Below are 20,766 nucleotides of genomic sequence, written 5' to 3'. Positions count from 1 at the left end.
TTTTCTGGTTAGTGAACTATTGCCAAAATAAGAATGCTGTCACACAGGAAGTATGTAGAATGTTGCTGTGTGCTGGATAGTTTATTGTTTCGTGGTGGGTAGACTGCTGATCTAAAGCTGACAAGGTGTCACTGGAGCTAACAAAAGTGCTGGTGAGACTGATGTTGACAGCTGCATAACCTCCAGCTTTTCCTTGGGTTCCATTGATTGGAAGCCGAGCAGAACGTGCCCGCTGATCCTTGAAGACACTTTGTTGGACCAATGACCATGAAACTCTCGGGGGAGGTGGGTGCCAAGTGGCAGTTTCCAGTCTTTCCTGTCCTTTGAGGCTTGGATTCAGCAGTAACACGATGTGATGTTAGTGCAGGATGGAAACAAGAAATCACTGGTGAACCTCTTGACTTCTTTGTTGGATCCCTGATTCACCACTAGGTTTATTAGTGTCTAAAGAATGTAAATAGCAGTAGATGGTTACAGTCCATCAACCTCTAGGTAATGGATGCAATGTGCTCGCACTGTACCAAATTGCTGTCATGTTCTTACACTATATTCCATCCTAAATGAACTCCAAATGAATTACTGATTTTCAGAACATCTAAATGAACGTGGTTTTGTCGCAAAGAGTCATTTAATTGGCTAATTCCTAACTTCATAGGTAAAAGATAGTATCCCATATTAGAAATGTCATCTTATTCAAAAATATTTTTTCCAGGTTATGTTTTGAAAATAGTTTACAATGAGATATTTTTGTCATATTTTAAATCTATTTTGCATAATTGAAGCGTTGTTCTGAATGGTGACCTCTATTGTGATTATTAAATCTATGACCTTAACTATCATCTTAAGTCTAGATTGTCTGCTGTAGGGCTGTAAGGTATACCTTCTGTCTATAAGATACATTTTCCTCTCTCTAAGTTATGTTGTTCATTTGTCAGAAATGATTAACTCTGTTTTGTGTCTTCTTCTGTGTTAGTGTACATTGCACAGAGAGGTTATTTTCTCTGCTGATTAAAAAAGTTGGGATTTTTGTAATCTTTTGCTTTCTTGTTATTAGCATTATACATAGGGACTATATGAATTGTTCATTAAGAAACTGTCAGTTAACTTTTGATTTTGCCCAACAAAATCAGATCATTTGTAAATCTGGAATATTAATTGGCTGACGTAATAACAGAAACTTGGACAAATTGCCACTTTGGATAGCTACTGGCATCTATCAGCAAAACTCTGAAGTTCTGCCTCGTACAGCCTGAATAGTGATGGATAATTCAACAATTAATGAGAGGAAGATGGCATATTTTTGAATTGAATTCTGTATATGCCACTTTCAATAAATAACTGACCATGAAGTGATAAGATTGTCTTAATAACCCCACTGGCCAGTTAGCCTTTTGGGGAAGTAACGCTTTTCCCTCTGCTTCTGTCTGACCAATCTGTGACTTCTTTTGGGCCAAAGTGAATTACATCAGGGTTCTCCATATTGAAATCCATCAACATTAGTTTTGAATCTCTATGTCTGCCCATAATTACACAACCTGATGTATTTATTATTATCTGCAGACTTTTATTTCTATACATTTCTACTGCTTCGTCCAAGTCATTTGAATAATAGTGAAAAGCTGTGGCCTCAGTGTGGATCTTTGGCAAATATTGTTTTCCTACTTTGCCAATCAAAGAGTGTTCTTTTGGTCCCAACTTTGGCTTTTCCCTCCATGATCTTCTCCTTATGAATCAGTTAGCAACCTAAGTCACAAGTTTCTCTGCAATTCTGTACGTTCAGTTTTGTTTATCGTTTTTGGTTCAGAACCTTAAGTCATACTTTCTGGAAGACAGCATCCAAATATATTGTCAGCAATCAAAACTGAAATTGGTATTTAACAAGCTGCCTGCTCAGAGAACTATACAGTTTCACCATATCTACGACTATTTTGTTTACTATTATTCTGTTTGGGCGATGTCATTAAACAGTCTATTATCTTTTACATTGCTATTTTGCATTTATTGAACTTATTTGAACATCAAGTCCATTTAGACTCTTGATAATTGGTTTCATTATTATGCATAAGTATTGTAATTATGTTTGTCCTTGTCTGCTTTATCATCTCTTTTAAATCTTGGCAATACATTAGGCAGTTACTGGTTGCTCCCCATGCCTTAGATAGCCAGTTTTTAATTTCATTCCTTCATAGGATGTGGGCTTCACTGGTTGGGTGAGCATGTATTACTCATACCTAATTGTGCTGGAGAAGGAGCAGTGAGCCATCTTCTTGAACTATTGTAGTCACTGGGATGTAGGGAAACCTACAATGCTGTTAGGAGGGTATTGACCAAGTGAAAATGGGAAAATACCAATATAGTTTCAAGTCAGGCTAGTATGTAACTTGGAGGATAACATTTGCACCACAGGCAATTACCATCTCCAATAAGAGAGAATGTACCCATTATTCCATGATGACCAATGTCATAACCATCATTAAATCATCTACCAGCATCCTGAGGATTACCATTGACGAGAAACTCAATTGGACTAGTTAGATAAATATGGTGGCTACAAGAACAGATCAGAAACTAAGAATTATGCAGTGGGCAACTCATCTCCTGAATCCCTAAAGCCTGTCCATCATCTGCAAGGCATAAGTCAGGAGTGTGATGGAATACGCCCCTTTGCCTGATGAGTGCACCTGCAACAACACTCAAAAAGCTTGACGCCGTCCAAGACAAAGCAGCTTGCTTGATTGGCACCACTTGCACAGTCACTCCTTCCACCACCAATACTCAGTAGCAACAATGTTTACAATCTACAAGATGCATTGCAGAAGTTTACTTAGATTTCTTAGACAGCACCTTCTAAACCCATGATCAATACCATCTAGAAGGATAGAGGCAGCATTTACATCAGAACACTGCCACCTGCAAGTTCACCTCCAACCATTGATCATCCTAATTTGCAAATATGTTGCTGTTCCTTCAGTGTCGCTGAGTCAAAATCGTGGAACTCCTTCCATAACAGCATTGTACATGTACCTACACCACGTGGACTCCAAAGGTCAAGAAAGGGGCTCACCACTATCTTAAGGGCATTTGGGGGATGTGTAATAAATGCTGGCCCAGCTTCTAAAGCTCACATCCCATGAAAGATTTTTTTTTTAAAGCTTGCAGATTATGCTCTTCCCATGTATCTGGAGACCTTGTCCTTCTAGGTGGCAAAGGACCAGAGGATGAGAGGAATATGCAGTAACAGGAATCTGTAGCTAGGGACCATTGGAGGGAATCCATTGCAGCCATGGCAAGTGGCAGGTGGTTTACAGAATTCAGGCTTGGCAGATGCAAAGCCAGCCCAATACAGTGGGGTGGGTGCCTGCCTTGTGCAAGTGTATGTTTTGAAGTTGAGGGGAAGCGGTGGAAGAGAAGAAGGTGAAAAATGTTAACTGTTTTTCTAAATATGGAACTGTTGATCATATAAAGTTGGTTCTGTAACTTAGCATTTTTGGAACAACAGTTTTTAACAGAGAGCACTTCTCCAGGCTACCAAGTAATTCTGAGAAAAGCACTGAATCTCAGTTATCAGCTGTTCGGGCTTGCAAATAAAAGGAAAGATTGGATAGGAGAGTGTTGTTTTCCTTGGAACAGAGGAAGCTGAGGTATATATAATGATGAGGGATTCGGACAGCGGACAAGGAAGACCTGTTTCCCCTGTTTAAGAGATCACTTACCAGGGAGCACAGATTTAAGCTGAAAAGATAAGGAAATAAGTTAGCTGCTTCATTCTGTTCATGACTACAGGACCTGAAGACACAAACTTGTGTTTATTTCCTGTTCTCCCATTCCCCACCTCTTCAGGACACTAAGTCTTGCTGGATGTAATTAATTGGGTGAAATGACGCGCAAGGACCAATGAACAGGTTTTGCTGACCGGTTGTCATGGGAACATTGTTATACAAGTGATAACATGATCATATATGATATGATCAAAGTTTCAGGAATACACCCAACCACAGGTAATTAGCTGTGTTTTGTTGAATAACCGCCAGCTTTGTTCCTCATCTAGTTGAGTGCTTTATAGATTTGTGCATAAAAATTAACATTTGGAAAGTGTCTGGGAAATTGGTACAAATGGTTCGCAGTTTAGGAGGAGGGAAAATTGGGATTCCTCTTTTTTAAAGTGTTAACTATTGCAGCAGTCTCCTAAAATTTTATGCCCTGGTTGATAATTTTTTAAAGCATTCTGAGGACAATAGCATTTTTTTTCGGCGAGTTCACAGAAGTCCATCATGAGAATTGTTTCTGGTTCTAGTGTAGAATTGTAAGATTGACACCATGTATGCGTAATAACTGTGGAGAAAATAGTACCCAATCTGTTGCTCTCAATTTTACACCACATAATATTTCATTTGGAGTAGCAGATTGTATTTTCAGTCTTCCCTTGTATGTTATTGAGACTTGAGTGCACCTAATATTCCTGTGCTCTGTCAAATCCCTTCACATCACCATTTTCACCATGTCAAGTTATACCTATAAACTGTGCATCAGAGAGCAGTGTGCTGCTTCAAGATGGATATGTGACCTGACATCTTTAACAATGTCACTAGTTGGTTGACGAACAGCATTGTTTCATTAAATGTATGCACATGCCTGGATTTCCCAGTTCAGTGCAACACTGCTTTATCTTTTTAAAAACAGAACTATGACCTTTGTTATTTTGCTTTACCTTTACAGTACTTATACAGTGTCAGCAAAGCATTACATCTGAATGAAACATTTAACTCAATATTTCTATGGCACATTTTGAAATGACAGTTTCAATCCAGTCATTTTAAAATGTGCCATAGAAATATTGAGTTAAATGTTTCATTCAGACGTAATGCTTTGCTGACACTGTATAAGTACTGTAAAGGTAAAGCAAAATAACAAAGGTCATAGTTCTGAAGAGAAAACAAACCCAGCATTAATCAAATGCTATTTGTACAATTTGAAGCTGAACTGGCAACTTAGCTACTTATGCTAGTGGCCAAAGGCAGATTACATTCTTGATTCTGTGACAGTCCTTCACAATTCAGTCTGCTGTATGTAATATTTTTCGTAATGTTTTGAAGTGAATATGCTGTGTAATTGCAAGTGTCACTTCATTTTTGTTGGAAACCAGGTTTCTGTCAGATGTTCTTGTGGATCATAAATTGTGTTTTGTGATTAATGTACGATAGTATACTAACATATGTCGTTTATACTAACTTCCAAGTCCAGAACTTAAAGCATTGTTTCAACATTGGAATCAGAAGCCATCAATTACACAATTCATTGTGATTGACTCTGTAGTTCATTTTGAGCACATTTTCAGCAAATCTACCACTTATCTCTGATTCCTCATCCTTTCTGTCAAACTCCCTCTTTCCTCCCCTTTGGGAATCTATTTGTTCCACTCCCATCAGGCTGTCCCTCTCTGGCTTGCTGTTCACTTACAACAGTAATAGTAAATTGTAATAACAACGTTCGTTAAGATCCAATTCCTCACTCTCCAGAAGTCATTACAGTTTGTTGGAGATCTTGGCTGAAGTCTTGCTTTGTTTTTTTTTCTAGAATCTTAAAAGTACCATTGCATGTGTATTGTCTTCTCCAGGAGTATGATTAATAATTTTGGTTTGTAATGTAGTTGTAGCTGTTGCTGTTTTTCTCTTGACAAGCAACAACCTTGTTAACTAGTAAACAATACCTGGATTATTATTATTAGAAACATAGAAGATAGGAGCAGGAGGAGGCCATTTGGCCCTTCAAACCTGCTCACCATTCTTCACGATCATGGCTCATTGTCCAACTCAATAGCCCAATCCCGCTTTCTTCTCCCCATAACCTTTGATCCCATTCACCCCAAGTGCTATATCTAGCCATGTCTTGAATGTGTTCAATGTTTTGGCATCAACTACTTCCTGTGGTAACGAATTCCACAGGCTCTGGTTGAAGAAATATCTCTCATCTCCATCCCAAATCGTCTAAGGACTGTGACCCCTGGTTCTGGACACACCCACCATTGGGAACATGCTGTCTGCATCTACCCTGTCCAATCCTGTTAGAATTTAATAAGTCTCTGTGAGATCCCCCGTCATTCATCTGAATGCTAGTGAGAACAATCCCATCCTAGTCAATCTTTCCTCAGACATCAGACCCGGAATCAGCCTGGTAAAGCTTCGCTGCACTCCTTCGAGAGCAAGAGCGTCCTTCCTCAGAAAGGAGACCAAAAGTGCACACAGTATTCCAGTTGTGGCCTCACCCAGGCCCTTGATAACTGCAATATGTCCCTGCTCCTGTGCTCAAAGCCTCTCACAATGAAGGCCAACATACCATTTTCCTTCTTTACCGCCTGCTACACCTGCATGCTTACTTTCAGCGACTGGTGCACAAGGACACCCAGGTCCTGCTGCATAGATTAGATTTGATTAGATTCCCTGCAGTGTGGAAACAGGCTGTTTGGCCCAACAAGTCCACACAGCCCCTTGAAGCATCCCACCCAGACCCGTTCCCCTATAACCCATGCAGCCCTGAACGCTATGGGCAATTTAACATGGCCAATCCACCTAGCCTACACATCTTTGGACTGTGGGAGGAAACCAGAGCACCTGAAGGAAACCCACGCAGACACGGGGAGAATGTGCAAACTCCACACAGACAGTTACCCGAGGCTGGAATCGAACCTGGGTCCCTGGCGTTGTGAGGCTGCAGTGCTAACCACTGAGCCGCCGTGCCGCCCTAAATACTGGCCTGTCCCAATTTACAGCTATTTAAGTAGTAATCTGCTGCTTTGTTTTTGTTTCCAAAGTGAATAATCTCACATTATCCAAATTATACTGCATCTGCTATTGATTTGCCCACTCTCCCAACCTGTTGGATCTCTGCATCTTTATCAAAGTTCACCCTCCCACCCAACATAGTAATATCTCAGCATCTCTGAAGGTGCTGAGGAGAAATAGAAAAGAATCTTTCAACCTATCTTTTTCTAGGCTGTCTTGGGAGAGACAGGCGGGAAAGAAATGGACTTGCACCCTCAGACTGAATATTAATTTCCAAACACAGAAATACGTGTGATAACATAAGGTTTAACTGCCATATGTACTCATATTCCACCAGCTTTTCTCTGTTCTCTTGAAATCTATTACTATTGTTGCCCAAGAAGAATACTCTAACCTTTTACTCGGGATATTCTTCCCTTGTGTGACAGACGAAAGGCAGGAAACCGACTCAGGCTTTAATTTATCAAAGATAACAAGCTGTAGAGCTGGATGACCACAGCAGGCCAAGCAGGAAGGCTGACATTTCAGGCCTAGACCCCAAAACATCTCAGATCCTCCAGCATCTGCAGCTCCTACTATCTCTTTAATTTATGAAATCCTTCTTTACTTTAACCCTTTAAGTACCAATACTCAACATATTTACTGTAACATTTTTACTTCATCTAACAACTTCAACTATAACTCACTTCATTTAATTTCACTTTGACTCACATTACTTAATCCACATTTAACCCTAACTCTAACTCCAATAGTTTGGCTTGAATCAAGTACCACTCTGATTTGATTGAAGTAGCTAACTTTGCTACCTGTGTAGCTATCACCTTATCGTTTTTTTTGTCTTCTCTGAAGATAACTTCAGGGAACATACTTCTCAAGCGCTTCTCCAGAAACACTCTTGTTCTGCTAACTTTTATCCCAAAATGTGCTCTGTTCAACAAGTCCTCTGGCCAATAAATTGATCAGTGCACAATCACATTGTTTGATTCCAGTCAAAGGAATTTTTCTGGTTTGAAAAAGCTCATAGATATTAAACAGCCACATTACATGCCCCATATAAGGTCGAGTGGTGCCAGTCTTTCTGGCTGGTTACGTGACTCCTACCTTATTTGGTCAACACAGGAAACTGCAGGTCATAGTATGTCGTGGCTGCAGTTTTAACTAAGGTCAGATTTTAAATTAGCTTCACCAAAATTCCCAGCCTCCTTGATTGTACCTCGTAACTAATCTCTTAACCATTTTGGCAACTGGCTACCTGATCACGCTATCTAGCTTGTTGTTTATTACATTTACAAGTTTATTGGCATTTGCAGATTTTGAAATTGTTCCCTTTCATCTCCCAAATCCACTTTATTAATATAAACCAAAAACAGCAGGGATTCTAATTATAACTTTCTCCATTCTAGAAAACTGCTGTTTATCGCAATTTTTTTCGTATCTTTAGCCAATATTGTACCAAGATAGCTCTGACCTTTTTTTAATCCTGCCAACTTCAAGTTTGCTTTCACAACATCAGCAGTACTGTCCGCAGCCACTTATATCATGAAACACAGTCGAACATGATTTGCCCTTAACAGGTTTGTGCCAGCTCGCTTTTGAGTAAAAGCGCTTGTTGGTATTTTCCCCAGTTATGTTTATAAGAGCTCCCTCACCACCATCATAAAACTGGTATAAAATTGCCAAGTTTCTTCTTCCCTGTTTTGTGAACAAGACTGGAAAATTTTCAATTTTCTAACCATCTGACACCACCTGTATATCTAACCATGATTACAAAATAGAGGCCAGTGCCTCTGTAATTTCAGCCTTTATTTCTATTGATAACCTCGGATACATTACATTTGGCATGGGTGCAATCACTTTAGCCAAAATCTAATAATTAATTGTACAAGTTAATTAACTGTTCCAATTACCGTCAATTCCAAGCTACCTAGAAAAACCAAGACAGTTACATAATTTAGACTAAACAAAATAATTTAAAAACTATCCGCAAACAGATTGTCTAAATAAGTAGTGGAGCAGAATTTCATTTGTGTATATCCATCACTCAGTCAACTTCACAGAGTCACACAGCAGGGAAACAGACTCTTCAGTCCAACTTGTCCATGCCAACCAAATTTTTCCAAACTAAACTACTCCCATTTGCCTGCATTTGGCCCATATCGCTCCAAACCTTTCCTACTCGTGTACCTCTCCAAATATCGTTTATATGTTGTAACTATCTGCATCTACCACTTCCTTTTATCATGCCTCCAAGATAGAAAGTTTTCACCATGGAACAGGCCAATGGTGACATCATGCTTCCTTTAATTTCCGTCCTCAAATATATTTTCACATAATGTAACCTGACAGCTTATAGATGGATTCTCTACACAGGGAATTGTGAAAGCCACCATGTAGGAAGAATCAGGTTCAGTTAGTGGCCATCACTTGTAAAATGCTAATGCTTTCCTTGCAAGTAAAGTTCAATCAAGAATATTTTGTTATCATGCACCATTAAAACATCTAAGTCTTTACAACAAATACCCTGCATACAACCTACTTTTAACTATCCTCCAATCCATTGTATAGATACAAAAACAAGTTGATATTTTTAATAAACATCTCTTCACAGTAAGACCAAAGAAGGAAGACCGCATGTTTTACCTACCCTCCTATTCCATATTTATGCACAGCATATGAACATGGGTTCAGACCATTTGGTCTGTTGAGGCTTCACAGCTATTCGGTAAAATCATGGTAGATCTGTTTTTATTTATAACTCTGCATTCCCAACTACTACATTAATCTTTTGATTCTTTTACCTAACAGGACTCTATCTACCTATTCCATAAAAATATTCAATGATTCCACCTCCACTGCATTCTGAGGCAAAAAACCCAAAGTTGCAGAACCCTCTGAGAAAACAGATATCATCTTCTCTATCCTAAAAGGGTTTCCCATAATTTTAAAATCACTGCCTTCTAATTCTGGACTGACCACAAGAGGAAATATCCTTTCCTTATCTACCTGGTCAAGACTAATTTGGATCTTATACGCTTCAATCATGCCACCCTTCGCTCTTCTAAATTCCATTGGAAATAAATGCAACATGTCTGACCTGTCCTCAAATGACAACACATTCATGGCAGGTGTCCATCTAGTAATCCTCTGAACAAACTTATCCCTCTTTAAATAGAAGACCAAAACTGCACAGGGTGTTCAAAATATGGTCTCACCAAAGCAATATATAATTGAAGCACAATATCCTTTTCTGTTCAATTCCTTTTGTAATAAAGGACAGCATCCTATTGGCTTTCTTGATTGCATGTTGAACCTGCATCCTAACTTTTTGTTACATATGCACTAGAAGACCTTAATCCTTCTGTACCTTGGAATTCCACAATCATTTTCCAATTCGGTAATATGTGTTTTCATTTTTCCTGCCAAATGGACAGCTTCACACTTTCCCATAATCTACTATACATGCCTTTCAGGAAGTACCCTGTTTAGTCCCATCAGATCTCATGTTTTAATAAGTTTCCATTGCATTCTTCGATATTTCAATGAATACAAACTTATCCTTTCAATCTTGTTAAATAATCCATTGGTCCCTGGAATTAGATGAGTGAATCTTCTGCTTCTAATGGAATGACTTCCTTCCTTGAATAAGGAGATTAAAAACTGAATGTGGTACTCTATATTTGGTCTCACCAATGGCTTGTATAACTCATGGAGTCATTAAGGTTCACAACACAGGAAAGGCCCTTTGGCTGATTCCAGCCTCACCAGTCAAAAATAACCATTCAACTATTCTTATCCTAGCTTTCAGCACCAGACCCTTTATTCATTCATTCACATGATGAAGGCATTCCTAGCTAGGCCAGCATTTGTTGCCCATTCCTGATTGCCCAGATGATCATTATGAGTCAGCCATATTGCTGTGCATCTAGAGTCACATATAGGCCAGACCAGGTAAGGATGGCAGTTCCCTTCCCTAAAGGACATGAGTGAGCCAGATGGGTTTTTCCAACAGTTGGCAATGGATTCATGATTATAATAGAATAGAATAGAATCCCTACAATGTGGAAACAGGCCCTTTGGCCTAGCAAGTCCATACCGAACCTTGGAGCATCCCACCTAGATCCGACCATAAGACATAGGAGTGGAAGTAAGGCCATTCGGTCCATCAAGTCCACTCCGCCATTTAAATCATGGCTGATGGGCATTTCACCTCCACTTCCCTGCACTCTCCCCGTAGCCCTTGATTCCTTGTGAGATCAAGAATTTGTCGATCTCTGCCTTGAAGGCATCCAATGTCCTGGCCTCCACTGCACTCTGTGGCAATGAATTCCACAAGCCCACCACTCTCTGGCTGAAGAAATGTCGTCTCATTTCAGTTTTAAATTTATCCTCTAATATTAAGGCTGTGCCCACGGGTCCTAGTCTCCCCACCTAACGGAAACAACTTCCACCCCTTCTAAACCATACATTATCTTGTAAGTTTCTATTAGATCTCCCCTCAACCTTCTAAACTCTAATGAGTACAATCCCAGAATCCTTAGCCCTTCATCACGCGTCAAGTCTACCATTCCAGGGATCATCCATGTGAATCTCCGCTGGACACGCTCCAGGGCTAGTATGTGCTTCCTGAGGTGTGGGGCCCAAAATTGGACATAGTATTCTAAATGGGGCCTCACTAGAGCTTTATAAAGTCTCAGAAGCATATCACTGCTTTTATATTCCAACCCTCTTGAGATAAACGACAACATTACATTCGCTTTCTTAATCACAGACTCTACCTGCAAGTTAACCTTTAGAGAATCCTGTACCAACGCTCCCAGATCCCTTTATACTTCCCCCATAAACCGGCCTAATCTACACCTCCCTGAACACTACAGGCAGTTTAGCATAGCCAGTCCACCTAACCTGTGCATCTTTGGACTGTGGGTGGAAACTGGAGGAAACCCTCGCAGACACGGGGAGAATGCGCAAACTCCACACAAACAGTCACCAGAGGCTGGTATTGAACCCGGGTCCCTGGTGCTGTGAGGCAGCAGTGCTAACCGCTGTGCCACCCCTATCATTAGACAGTTAATCCCAGATAATTATTGAATTCAAATTCCACCATCTGCCATGGTGGGATTCAAACCCAGGTCCCCAGAACATTACCCGGGTCTTTGGATTAACAGTAAAGCCTTGAATGCCTTGACATCACAAGTGCACGTCTAAGTACTTCTTAAAAGGTTATGAGGGTTTCTGCTTCTACCACGCTATAGGCAGTGAGTTCAGATTCCCATCGGCCTCTGGTTGAAAAAGTTTTTCTTCACCTCTCCAGTTCCTTAGTTTAAATCTATGCTCAGGTCATTGATTCCACCCTACCCCATCAAGGAGAAAATTTTCCCAATCTCCTTTGTTCTGTGGAAAACAACTCCAGTCTGTCCAATCTCTCTTCATAGCTGAAACTCCCTAGCCCAGACAACATCCTGGTAAATTTCCTCTGCACCTTCTTCAATGTGTCCTATAATGTAGCAATGCATCCCTACTTTTATGTTCTATTCACATTGTAATAAACATTAATATTCCATTTACTTTCCTGATTACTTGATTGCATGTTAGCTTCTTGTGATTCATGTACTAGGACATCCAAATCCTTCAGTACCTCAAATATGTGTCGCCCTCTTTACAATTAAACAATATGCTGCTTTTCCATTCTACTGCCAAAGTGAACAAGTTCACCTATCCTCTCACTAAAACTCCACCTGCCAATTTTCTGCCTGCTCTCTTAATCTATGTCTATAGTGTTCGCTATTTAATACTTACCCATTTTAGTTACATTCTCAAAGAACACAAATGAATCGGTCCATTACGATGTCCTCTAGTGCTCTAGAAAAGTGCTGTACTAAAATCTCCTTGGAAATAGATTTCAACATTTTTTTCTGTTTTCCAAACCTTTGGAACCTTCCAGAATCTCAAGAATTTTAGAAAATTTAAACCACTGCATCAATGACCCCAGCATGCAGTCCATCATGATCTGGAAACTCATCTGTTTTTAGTTCTGCTAATATTCTCAGTACTCTTTCCTTGATGTTTATAATTGTTCCTCTTCCTTTCATCTCTTCTTTTACATTTCCGTGATGTTTTTTTTCTTTGCATCATTACAGTGGAGATAAAAACAAAATCAGTGGTGTTATATCCTTCCGAAGCCTGACTCTATCCTAACTAAACAATCGTCTCTTGAAATGTCTCCTCTTGCATGCTCCACTTTATTTAGTGTGCCTTGCTGCCTGATACTCCGTCAAGCTTATTTTATATTGTTAGCACCCACCCTGCCCTCAGTGCCTTATTAATACTCCCCTATCCATCTACAAATTGCCTTTTTCCTGCTTTGTGTCCACCGTTTCAACTTGTTCCTCGATTTCAGTAGTACTATATAAATGCAAATTATTCTTCCAAAAGTGACTTCATGAAATACAGACATTAAGTTTTAAAAAAATGGAACTTTGTTATGCTTTGTAGTTACGAGAATTAACATTTGTTATTGTTTGTGGCATAATTTCAGACTTGTAGTGAATGCCACCAGAATGCAAATGAATTGATCAACCCCACAAGGCTTGCATCCTGTCTTAACAGCCCCATTTACCATGAGAAAAGCTACAATGCAAATTAAACAGTGAAATGTCAATCCACTCAAAAGATTGAAACATATTTTAGAAATCATCAGTGAATTAAACTTGTGAGTACTTTAGAAATTGAGCTATTTGCATATTCAGGTTTAGCAGAGTAACAATGAATTCCATGATTTAGCCGCCCGCAAGTATATCACGCAAATTGTTTCTTAAAAAAAAAGACAAATAGCCATGGCTGCAGAAATGAAAAAACACATAGGTCACTAGTTCAAAATTCAAAAATTTGAAGTAAATGATATAAAGATAATGTAAATTGCACACCTTATATCGTACACTTGCAGCTTATTTTATGGCTAGTCATTTGGTACTACAGAAATTGAATATTAATGAAAAAGAACAGATCTTGTTGAATTGTTTAATCTTGCAGTCATCAGGACAACTGACAAGAAATAGTAATGTGAAAGGAAAACAACATTTATAATGTTTGAGAGGAGAGGGCTAATTGTTTGGCAACTGGACTCTGATTATTAGAGGTGTTGCCATGGAGAGTGCACCAGTCAATGACAAACAGTTCACAGCAAAGGTTTATTTAAATTTAAAACGAGGTAGGTTCACTCTGTTTAGTCAAGGCATTGCCCTAAGAAATGAACCTGAGAATGGCTGTAATCTATTGTATTGAGTTGAAATAGGGACAGAATGTGTTCCTTCTATCTTAAAAAAGCAGCCTGTACATAATATATATAATTTGCAGTATGTGCAACTGTGCCATACTGCAAATCTGAATTGGATGTTAGCATGATCCTTTGCAAAATCTAGATTATTTAGCAGTTGTTGTACAATTACAAAATCACACCTTGTGTTGAATACTGCGTTGTGAGCTCTGCAAGCATGAGCTGTTTGAATAAACGCCAAAAGAACTGCGGATGCTATAAATCGCAAACGAAAACAAAGTTGCTGGAAAAGCTCAGCAGGTCTGACAGCATCTGTGTAGGAGAAAACAGAGTTAACGTAAACGGGCCTGGTAACCCTTCCTCAGAACTGGATCCAAAACATTAACTCTGTTTTCTCCTCCACAGATGCTGCCAGACCTGCTGAGCTTTTCCAGCAACTTTGTTTATGAGCTGTTTGAACACTGCTTTGAGCCACGAAGACAGGTAAATGGATTTTTGTAATTGCCATGTTTCAAATCAGTAAAAGCAAGAGAAACAGAGTTAATGTTCCAGGTCCGATATGATGAATTTCAAACTAACAGGTGAAATATGAAGGGTTTTGTGCTGTTGCAAAAGGGGAAAGGGATATGTGGAACTAAAGGAAAAGGCAAGGAAAGGTTAGAGGGCATGGGAGATTAGAAATCAGAAGTGTCACAGAATAAAAGACAAACGGAATGGTACTGTTTTAGAGAAAAGACAAGTGTTAATCCAGAGTAGGCACTAATAATAGAGTGAATGTTAGCTCTGACTGAAAGCGTACACATGAAAACAGGATGCAGACATCGGGGAAAGAAGTAAAAACAAAACACAGTACAAAATTCACAGTCTGAAGTACTTACACGGTCTGAACAGTAAGTGTTCAGCAAAGTAATTGCACAGTCTGCATTTATTATCAGGAGATTATGTTGTTAGCAATAAATACAGTACATTAGACTGAAAGAAGTACACTTCACTTAGAAGGAATGTTTAGATCCTTGAACAGTAAAGAAGCTAGTGTTGAAAGCATGAATGTTGCATTTCCTGTGATATACATGGGATTTGAGGTATGGGAATGACAGAGGAGGTGACAGGGTGTCACAGAGAGAGTGTTTCCTTCAGAATTTTGACAAGGGAGAGGATGAGAAGCTCTTTTTGACTTATTCTGGGGATGGTAAAAATGGTGATGATGATCCTTTTAATGTAGAGACTAGTGGAGTAGAATGTGCAGACAAGGGAACCCCATCATCCTAGCGGTGAGTGGAAGGGATGAAAACAGATGTGCAGGACACAGCTATTGCTCATCCCTAATTTTTCTAGAGAAGGTCAATGCCTCCATAACAGGATGGCAAGGGGATATAAAGGGCCTTTGGTATGGACAAATGCGCATAGAATGGCTAGGTTTGGGAATGAGGAAGTGAGCAGGAGAGGTAATTTTTTGTTTTCATTTTTCATCGTAAACCTTGACCTACCCAGCCTGCCTCCTGCAATGGCAGCCCAAGAGGCATTTGTCCCACTGTCCAGCCCAACTCCCAGTCTAGCCTGAAAATTGGATGTACAGATGGCTACTTTATTTGAGGAACAGGGAATTTTTTTTCTGCATGCACACCTAAGCTGCAAATAAAAATCTTGACTGAAGCTATCAGGACAATTGAAACTTTCAAAATAGAAGTATATGGGCTTTTAGAGATAGTGGGAACTGTAGATGCTGGAGAATCTGAGATAACAAGGTGTAGAGCTGGATGAACACAGCCGGCCGAGCAGGAAGGCTGACATTTGGGTCTAGACCCAAATTTTCTGAAGAAGGGTCTAGGCCTGAAACGTCAGCCCTCCTGCTCCTATGATGCTACTTGGCCTGCTGTGTTCATCCAGCTCTACACCTTGTTACCCCTATGTATGGGGTTTTGTTGGGTAAGAATGTCAAGAAGTACAAAGTATCAAAGGCATGTAAATATTGTTGAGATTCTGTTCAACCATAATCAAGTGGAATGGCAGAGCAGGTCAGTGGGATGAATGGCCTCCTCCTTTACCTATGTTCCTAGACTTCTCATTTTGTAGAAGCGTTCAGTGCCTAAGCCTAACAACATATGAAAGGTCATTGTGTTATTTGAAAATTATATTTAAAAAATTAACTTAGCGTTATTTTCTTGAAAAGCTTTTGATGTAATTTATTTAATCTATTACCCTTTGTATAATTTCTAAATTTAAATTTTTAAATTTATGTAATCTATAAATTTTTGAAATTTAATGGATGCTATTTCTAAACCCAGAAAATCTTGTCTTTGGTAAGTAGTGTCTCTGTCTCTGGGCCAGAAAATCAACAGCATTACAGAATTGTTTCAACCTGTTCTGTTGTGCCTGCACCATCTGTCAAAGTGAGCAGTTTTTGTTATTACCTTGTCTTTTTACTCAAACCCTGCCCATTGTTCCCTTTCAAATAAACATCTAATTTCCTTTTGAACGTTTTGATCGAATCTGTCTCAAGCACACTCAGTAGACCGTTCCAGATCCTAACCACTCAAATGAGCAAGTTTTTCCTTGGAGCACTTTTTATTCTTTTAAAATTGACATCAAATCTGTGCCCTTTCATGAGTGGGAACATTTCCTCCCCATTTAACTTGACCTTAATTTCGAGAGACCAATGGTATAGCGGCACAGTCATGGACTACTAATCTAGACCCCTCGGGCTAATGTGCTGAGGACATTGATTCAAATTCCATCATGGCAGATAGTGAAATTTGGATTCTGTTTTTAAAAAAATTCTGCATTTAAAAGCTAGCCAAATGGCAACTATACCACCATTGTCAATTGTCATAATACCTCCCTTGTTCACACATTATTCAGGAAACGAAACAGTTTATCTTTACCTGGTCTGGTGTACATGTGACTCCACACCAACAGCAATGCAGTTGACGCTGAATGCTTTCTGAAATGGGCTAGACAGCCGATCCGTTCAAGAATAGCTAGGGAGTGGCAACAAATGTTGGCATTGCCAACAACATTCACATTCCACAGAAGAATTTTTTAAACTTATTGCAGTATTAAACTTTCTGGCACTGTCTAATAATAGATCTTATTTTGTTGTTCAGTATTTCTTTTCTTTCCATGGTTTAGATTTTAAAACCCAGTTTGCATCACTTTATCACCTGTAGACCTTCTTTGCTGTAATTAACTTTAACAGTATTCTGCACTAAGCGACGTTCAATGTATGTTTCAGTTTATAATGGTATTTATTTGATGAGCCATTTGATGCAACTCATTGCCTGTGACTGGACATCAGTGGATTTGGGAGAAGGGGTCTTTAGCTGTTCAGCTCATCTTACTACTTCTTTCTTGAACAGAACTGACAAAATTCACTGTTAGTGTTGGCAAATTTGCCTTACTGTTGCCAAACGTTACATGAAAAATGTCAAGTCTAATTGTTTTTTGCTTGCTGCATTGAATTTACTCCTCTGAATTTCTCCCACTCTGACTGATTACAGAACTGTAATCATCACCTCTTCACCCCAGTGTTGTATTCCTCAAAATACAAGTACTAGATAGGACTAAAATCTGAAAGAGCAAATCTGGATGATAGGTGTTGGTATATATGTTGACGTTGGAAACCTAGAAAATCTTTCCAAAAGCAGGCGTTGACGTGTATGCTGAATATAAAGATCTAAGGTTTTGAGTAGTTACCATCTTTTCATTTACCGTGTGGCATCTGGCCTCTATGGATGTGTTTTAAACTCTGGCACATCTTCACAGCTCGCATCAGCTTTGTATTCAGTTATAAAGTTATTAATTCAAATGAGTAATTAAAATGGTATTTTGTTGCTATTAAAAAGACACTTTAAGATCTGATGTTAAATTTTAAAATTATGAGAAAGTTAATTTGTTAAAAATTTGTAAAGTATCATTAAAATGAAATTTTATTTCTTTTAGACAAGGCAAACTTAAGTATTTTGATTATCAGAATCTGACTTTGATTGATAGCCTCTCTTATAATTGCATCACTGCACTGCTGCCTATTCCCCTGTAACCAAGTAGGAATAAGAAGTGATGCTTACTGCATTGGAAATAATATACAGAAATATCTAAGACAAGTAATTCTTCTTTTAAAGCCTTATTCCACAGTTGTCATTTAATTTCCTGTTGAAAAATTGAGTATTACATGATTTTGTCAGCAATATATTGACTAAATCAGTAGAAATGCATTGGCAGGTATTTAAGATGCTATTTCATAACACTCAGCAAGATACATTCCCATGAGAAAGAGAGACACTGCAAGTTGGGACACCATTATCAGTGGCTAATTCATGAACATATAAAATGATAAGTAGTCATTGTCCATTTGCGGTATAATGGTAGTGTCGAATTGAAAGAGAAAGTGAACAGCTCTGAAAAAATTGTCAGATTTGGATACAATTTAAAACCACCAAAGAATAACTAAAAGAATAGTAAGGACGAAATAAACATGAGTGAAAACTAGCTAAGAATATAAAGCAAACAGTAAAATTTTCTATAGGTATTTAAAATGGAAAAGAGTAACTAAATTCAGCATGAGTATCTGAAGTGAGAATCCAGGAAATTATTAGTGGGAAATTAGGAAATAGCAGCAGCATTGAACAGGTATTTTGCATCTGTCCTCACTGTTAAAGGCACACACAACATTTGAGAAATGCATGTACATTAGAAATTGAAACAAGGGAATTACTTAGAAGAATTACAGTCAATAGGAAGAGGGTGCTGAGAGAACCATTATAAATAAGGGTTAGCAAGTCTCCAGGACCTAATGGACTTCATCCTAGGCTACTAAAAGAACATGATTCTTAGATGATAGATACATTGAGTTAAATTTTCCAAAATGTCTTTGATTCTGGAAAAATACCACCAGTTTGGAAAAATACCACCAGTTTGGAAAAGAACAAGTACAACACTTCAATTCAGAAAAGGAGAAAAAAAGAAACCAGATCATAGGCCAGTTAAGTTAATATCTCACAGTGAAAACACTACAATCTTTTGTTGTCAGATTATAGCAGATAATCCAAATTCAACTAGGCAAAGGTAAGTGGTTTAATAAAAGGCAAACATATGTGACTAATATGTTTCTTGAGTTCTTTGAGGAAGTAACAGGTAATGCCGGTGAAGGATAGTTTGTGGTTTTGGGATGCAGTGGGGGGGGAGGGGAGATTTTTGAAATCCACATTGATACCATTGGGCTGCAGGGTTCCCAAGCAGAATATGAGTTGCTGTTCCTGCAACCTACGGGTGGCATCGTTGTGGCATTGCAGGAGGTCCAGGATGGACATGTCGTCTAAGGAATGGGAGGGGGGAGTTAAAATCGTTCGCGACTGGGAGGTGCAGTTGTTTATTGCACACCTACGCTCGGTTCGCAATATCCATCTTCAATCCGCCTTCCCCGCCCTCCCTATTTATTTCAGAACCCTCTCTTCATCACCCCTTTCTGATGAAGGGTCTAGGCCCGAAACGTCAGCTTTTGTGCTCCTAAGATGATGCTTGGCCTTCTGTGCTCATCCAGCTCCACACTTTGTTATCTCAGATTCTCCAGCATCTGCAGTTCCCATTACCTCTGATTCCTGCCTATCTTTGATCATTGTGAATATCCTTGGTTTTGCAATAGAGCTAGAGAACATGGCGTCCAGAATTATTTAGAAATAGAATATATACTAAATATGATACTGATAGAATGGTGGAATCGGCAGACAGTCATCAAATTCATTCCGATGTTGGTGCATGTAGATATACGAACCCGTACAAGAGAATAACAATGCCTGTGGATTCTGAAGGGTGTGACCAACCACAACCATGTGAAAACAGTTAAATTTGTTTACTGGAAGTCTGATGTCATAAATTAACTGCTTGGACTTACTAAATATCATATTTCATCGATTAACTCTCAGGATATTTGATATTGTTTTGGAATTCAGTTAGGGTGTGCCTGAGAAGACACAAGTTTCCCACCTTTCTGAGAAACCTCCTTGCGGATCTCATGTGAGACTTAAAAAAAGAACCCAAATAGCTATTCTGCCTGAGAGGCTTCTGGAACTACTACCACTCAACATCCCTAAATGAACTATTCCAGGGATGACAACAGTGTCTAATGACCTATCTATATTGTATTAGGATGCCAGACCAAAAGCAATCTGGAACATTTCAAATCTTACCTTTCTCCAAGGACAAATGCTGGTTTAATTAAATCGTTTTTTTTTTTAAAGTTAATCTTTGCAAATAATCTTCCTTTAATTTTCTTTGACCAGTGTGTATCATCATAAATAGCAAAGTCCGTGTCACCAATATGTTGAGGCATTGTTCTAAAACCCAGTTCCCTCCACTTTAAAGATACACCTGTTAGTTATTAGTTTCTGCTTTCTGTCATAAAGCTGTTCCATGTACACCAAATGCCTTTGGTGCAATTACAATTTTAATGTAAGAGCTTAGAAGTGAACATTTAGAGACATTTTGAGATTTTAAAAGGTATTCTAATTGAGGCTGATCTTCACCTAATTGTTGCACAATCATTTTCCGGGGTCGTGAATTATTGGATAATAACCAGACTGCTATTTGTTTCCTTTCCTCTTGTTGTTGATGGATGCTAGGCAGACTGTTATATCTCCTACTTTCATCCTAGTTTAAATTGGTCGATTCAGCACAAGATAAATTGGGCATACATGTTGGCTATGTTAAAGTTGCATTACA

The 20,766-nt window shown here is 38.9% G+C and overlaps 1 protein-coding gene across 2 annotated transcripts in view; it reads left to right on the top strand.

The window, feature by feature from the left end:
- ipo11 (importin 11) overlaps positions 1 to 20,766 on the top strand; it is a 417,913-nt gene that overhangs the window by 349,283 nt on the left and 47,864 nt on the right. Inside the window, exon 30 of one of the 2 annotated variants that reach the window (XM_048538176.1) lies at positions 14,458 to 14,535. The exons of the other annotated variant lie outside the window; for it this stretch is intronic. Within the exon in view, the coding sequence (XP_048394133.1) occupies positions 14,458 to 14,535 (78 nt within the window). The remainder of the gene's footprint in view (positions 1 to 14,457; positions 14,536 to 20,766) is intronic. 2 annotated transcript variants of the gene reach the window in all.

The sequence above is a fragment of the Stegostoma tigrinum genome, chromosome 1 (genome assembly GCF_030684315.1).
Source record: "Stegostoma tigrinum isolate sSteTig4 chromosome 1, sSteTig4.hap1, whole genome shotgun sequence".
Lineage (NCBI taxonomy): Eukaryota > Metazoa > Chordata > Chondrichthyes > Orectolobiformes > Stegostomatidae > Stegostoma > Stegostoma tigrinum.
This window is presented reverse-complemented; position numbering and strand designations above follow the sequence as displayed.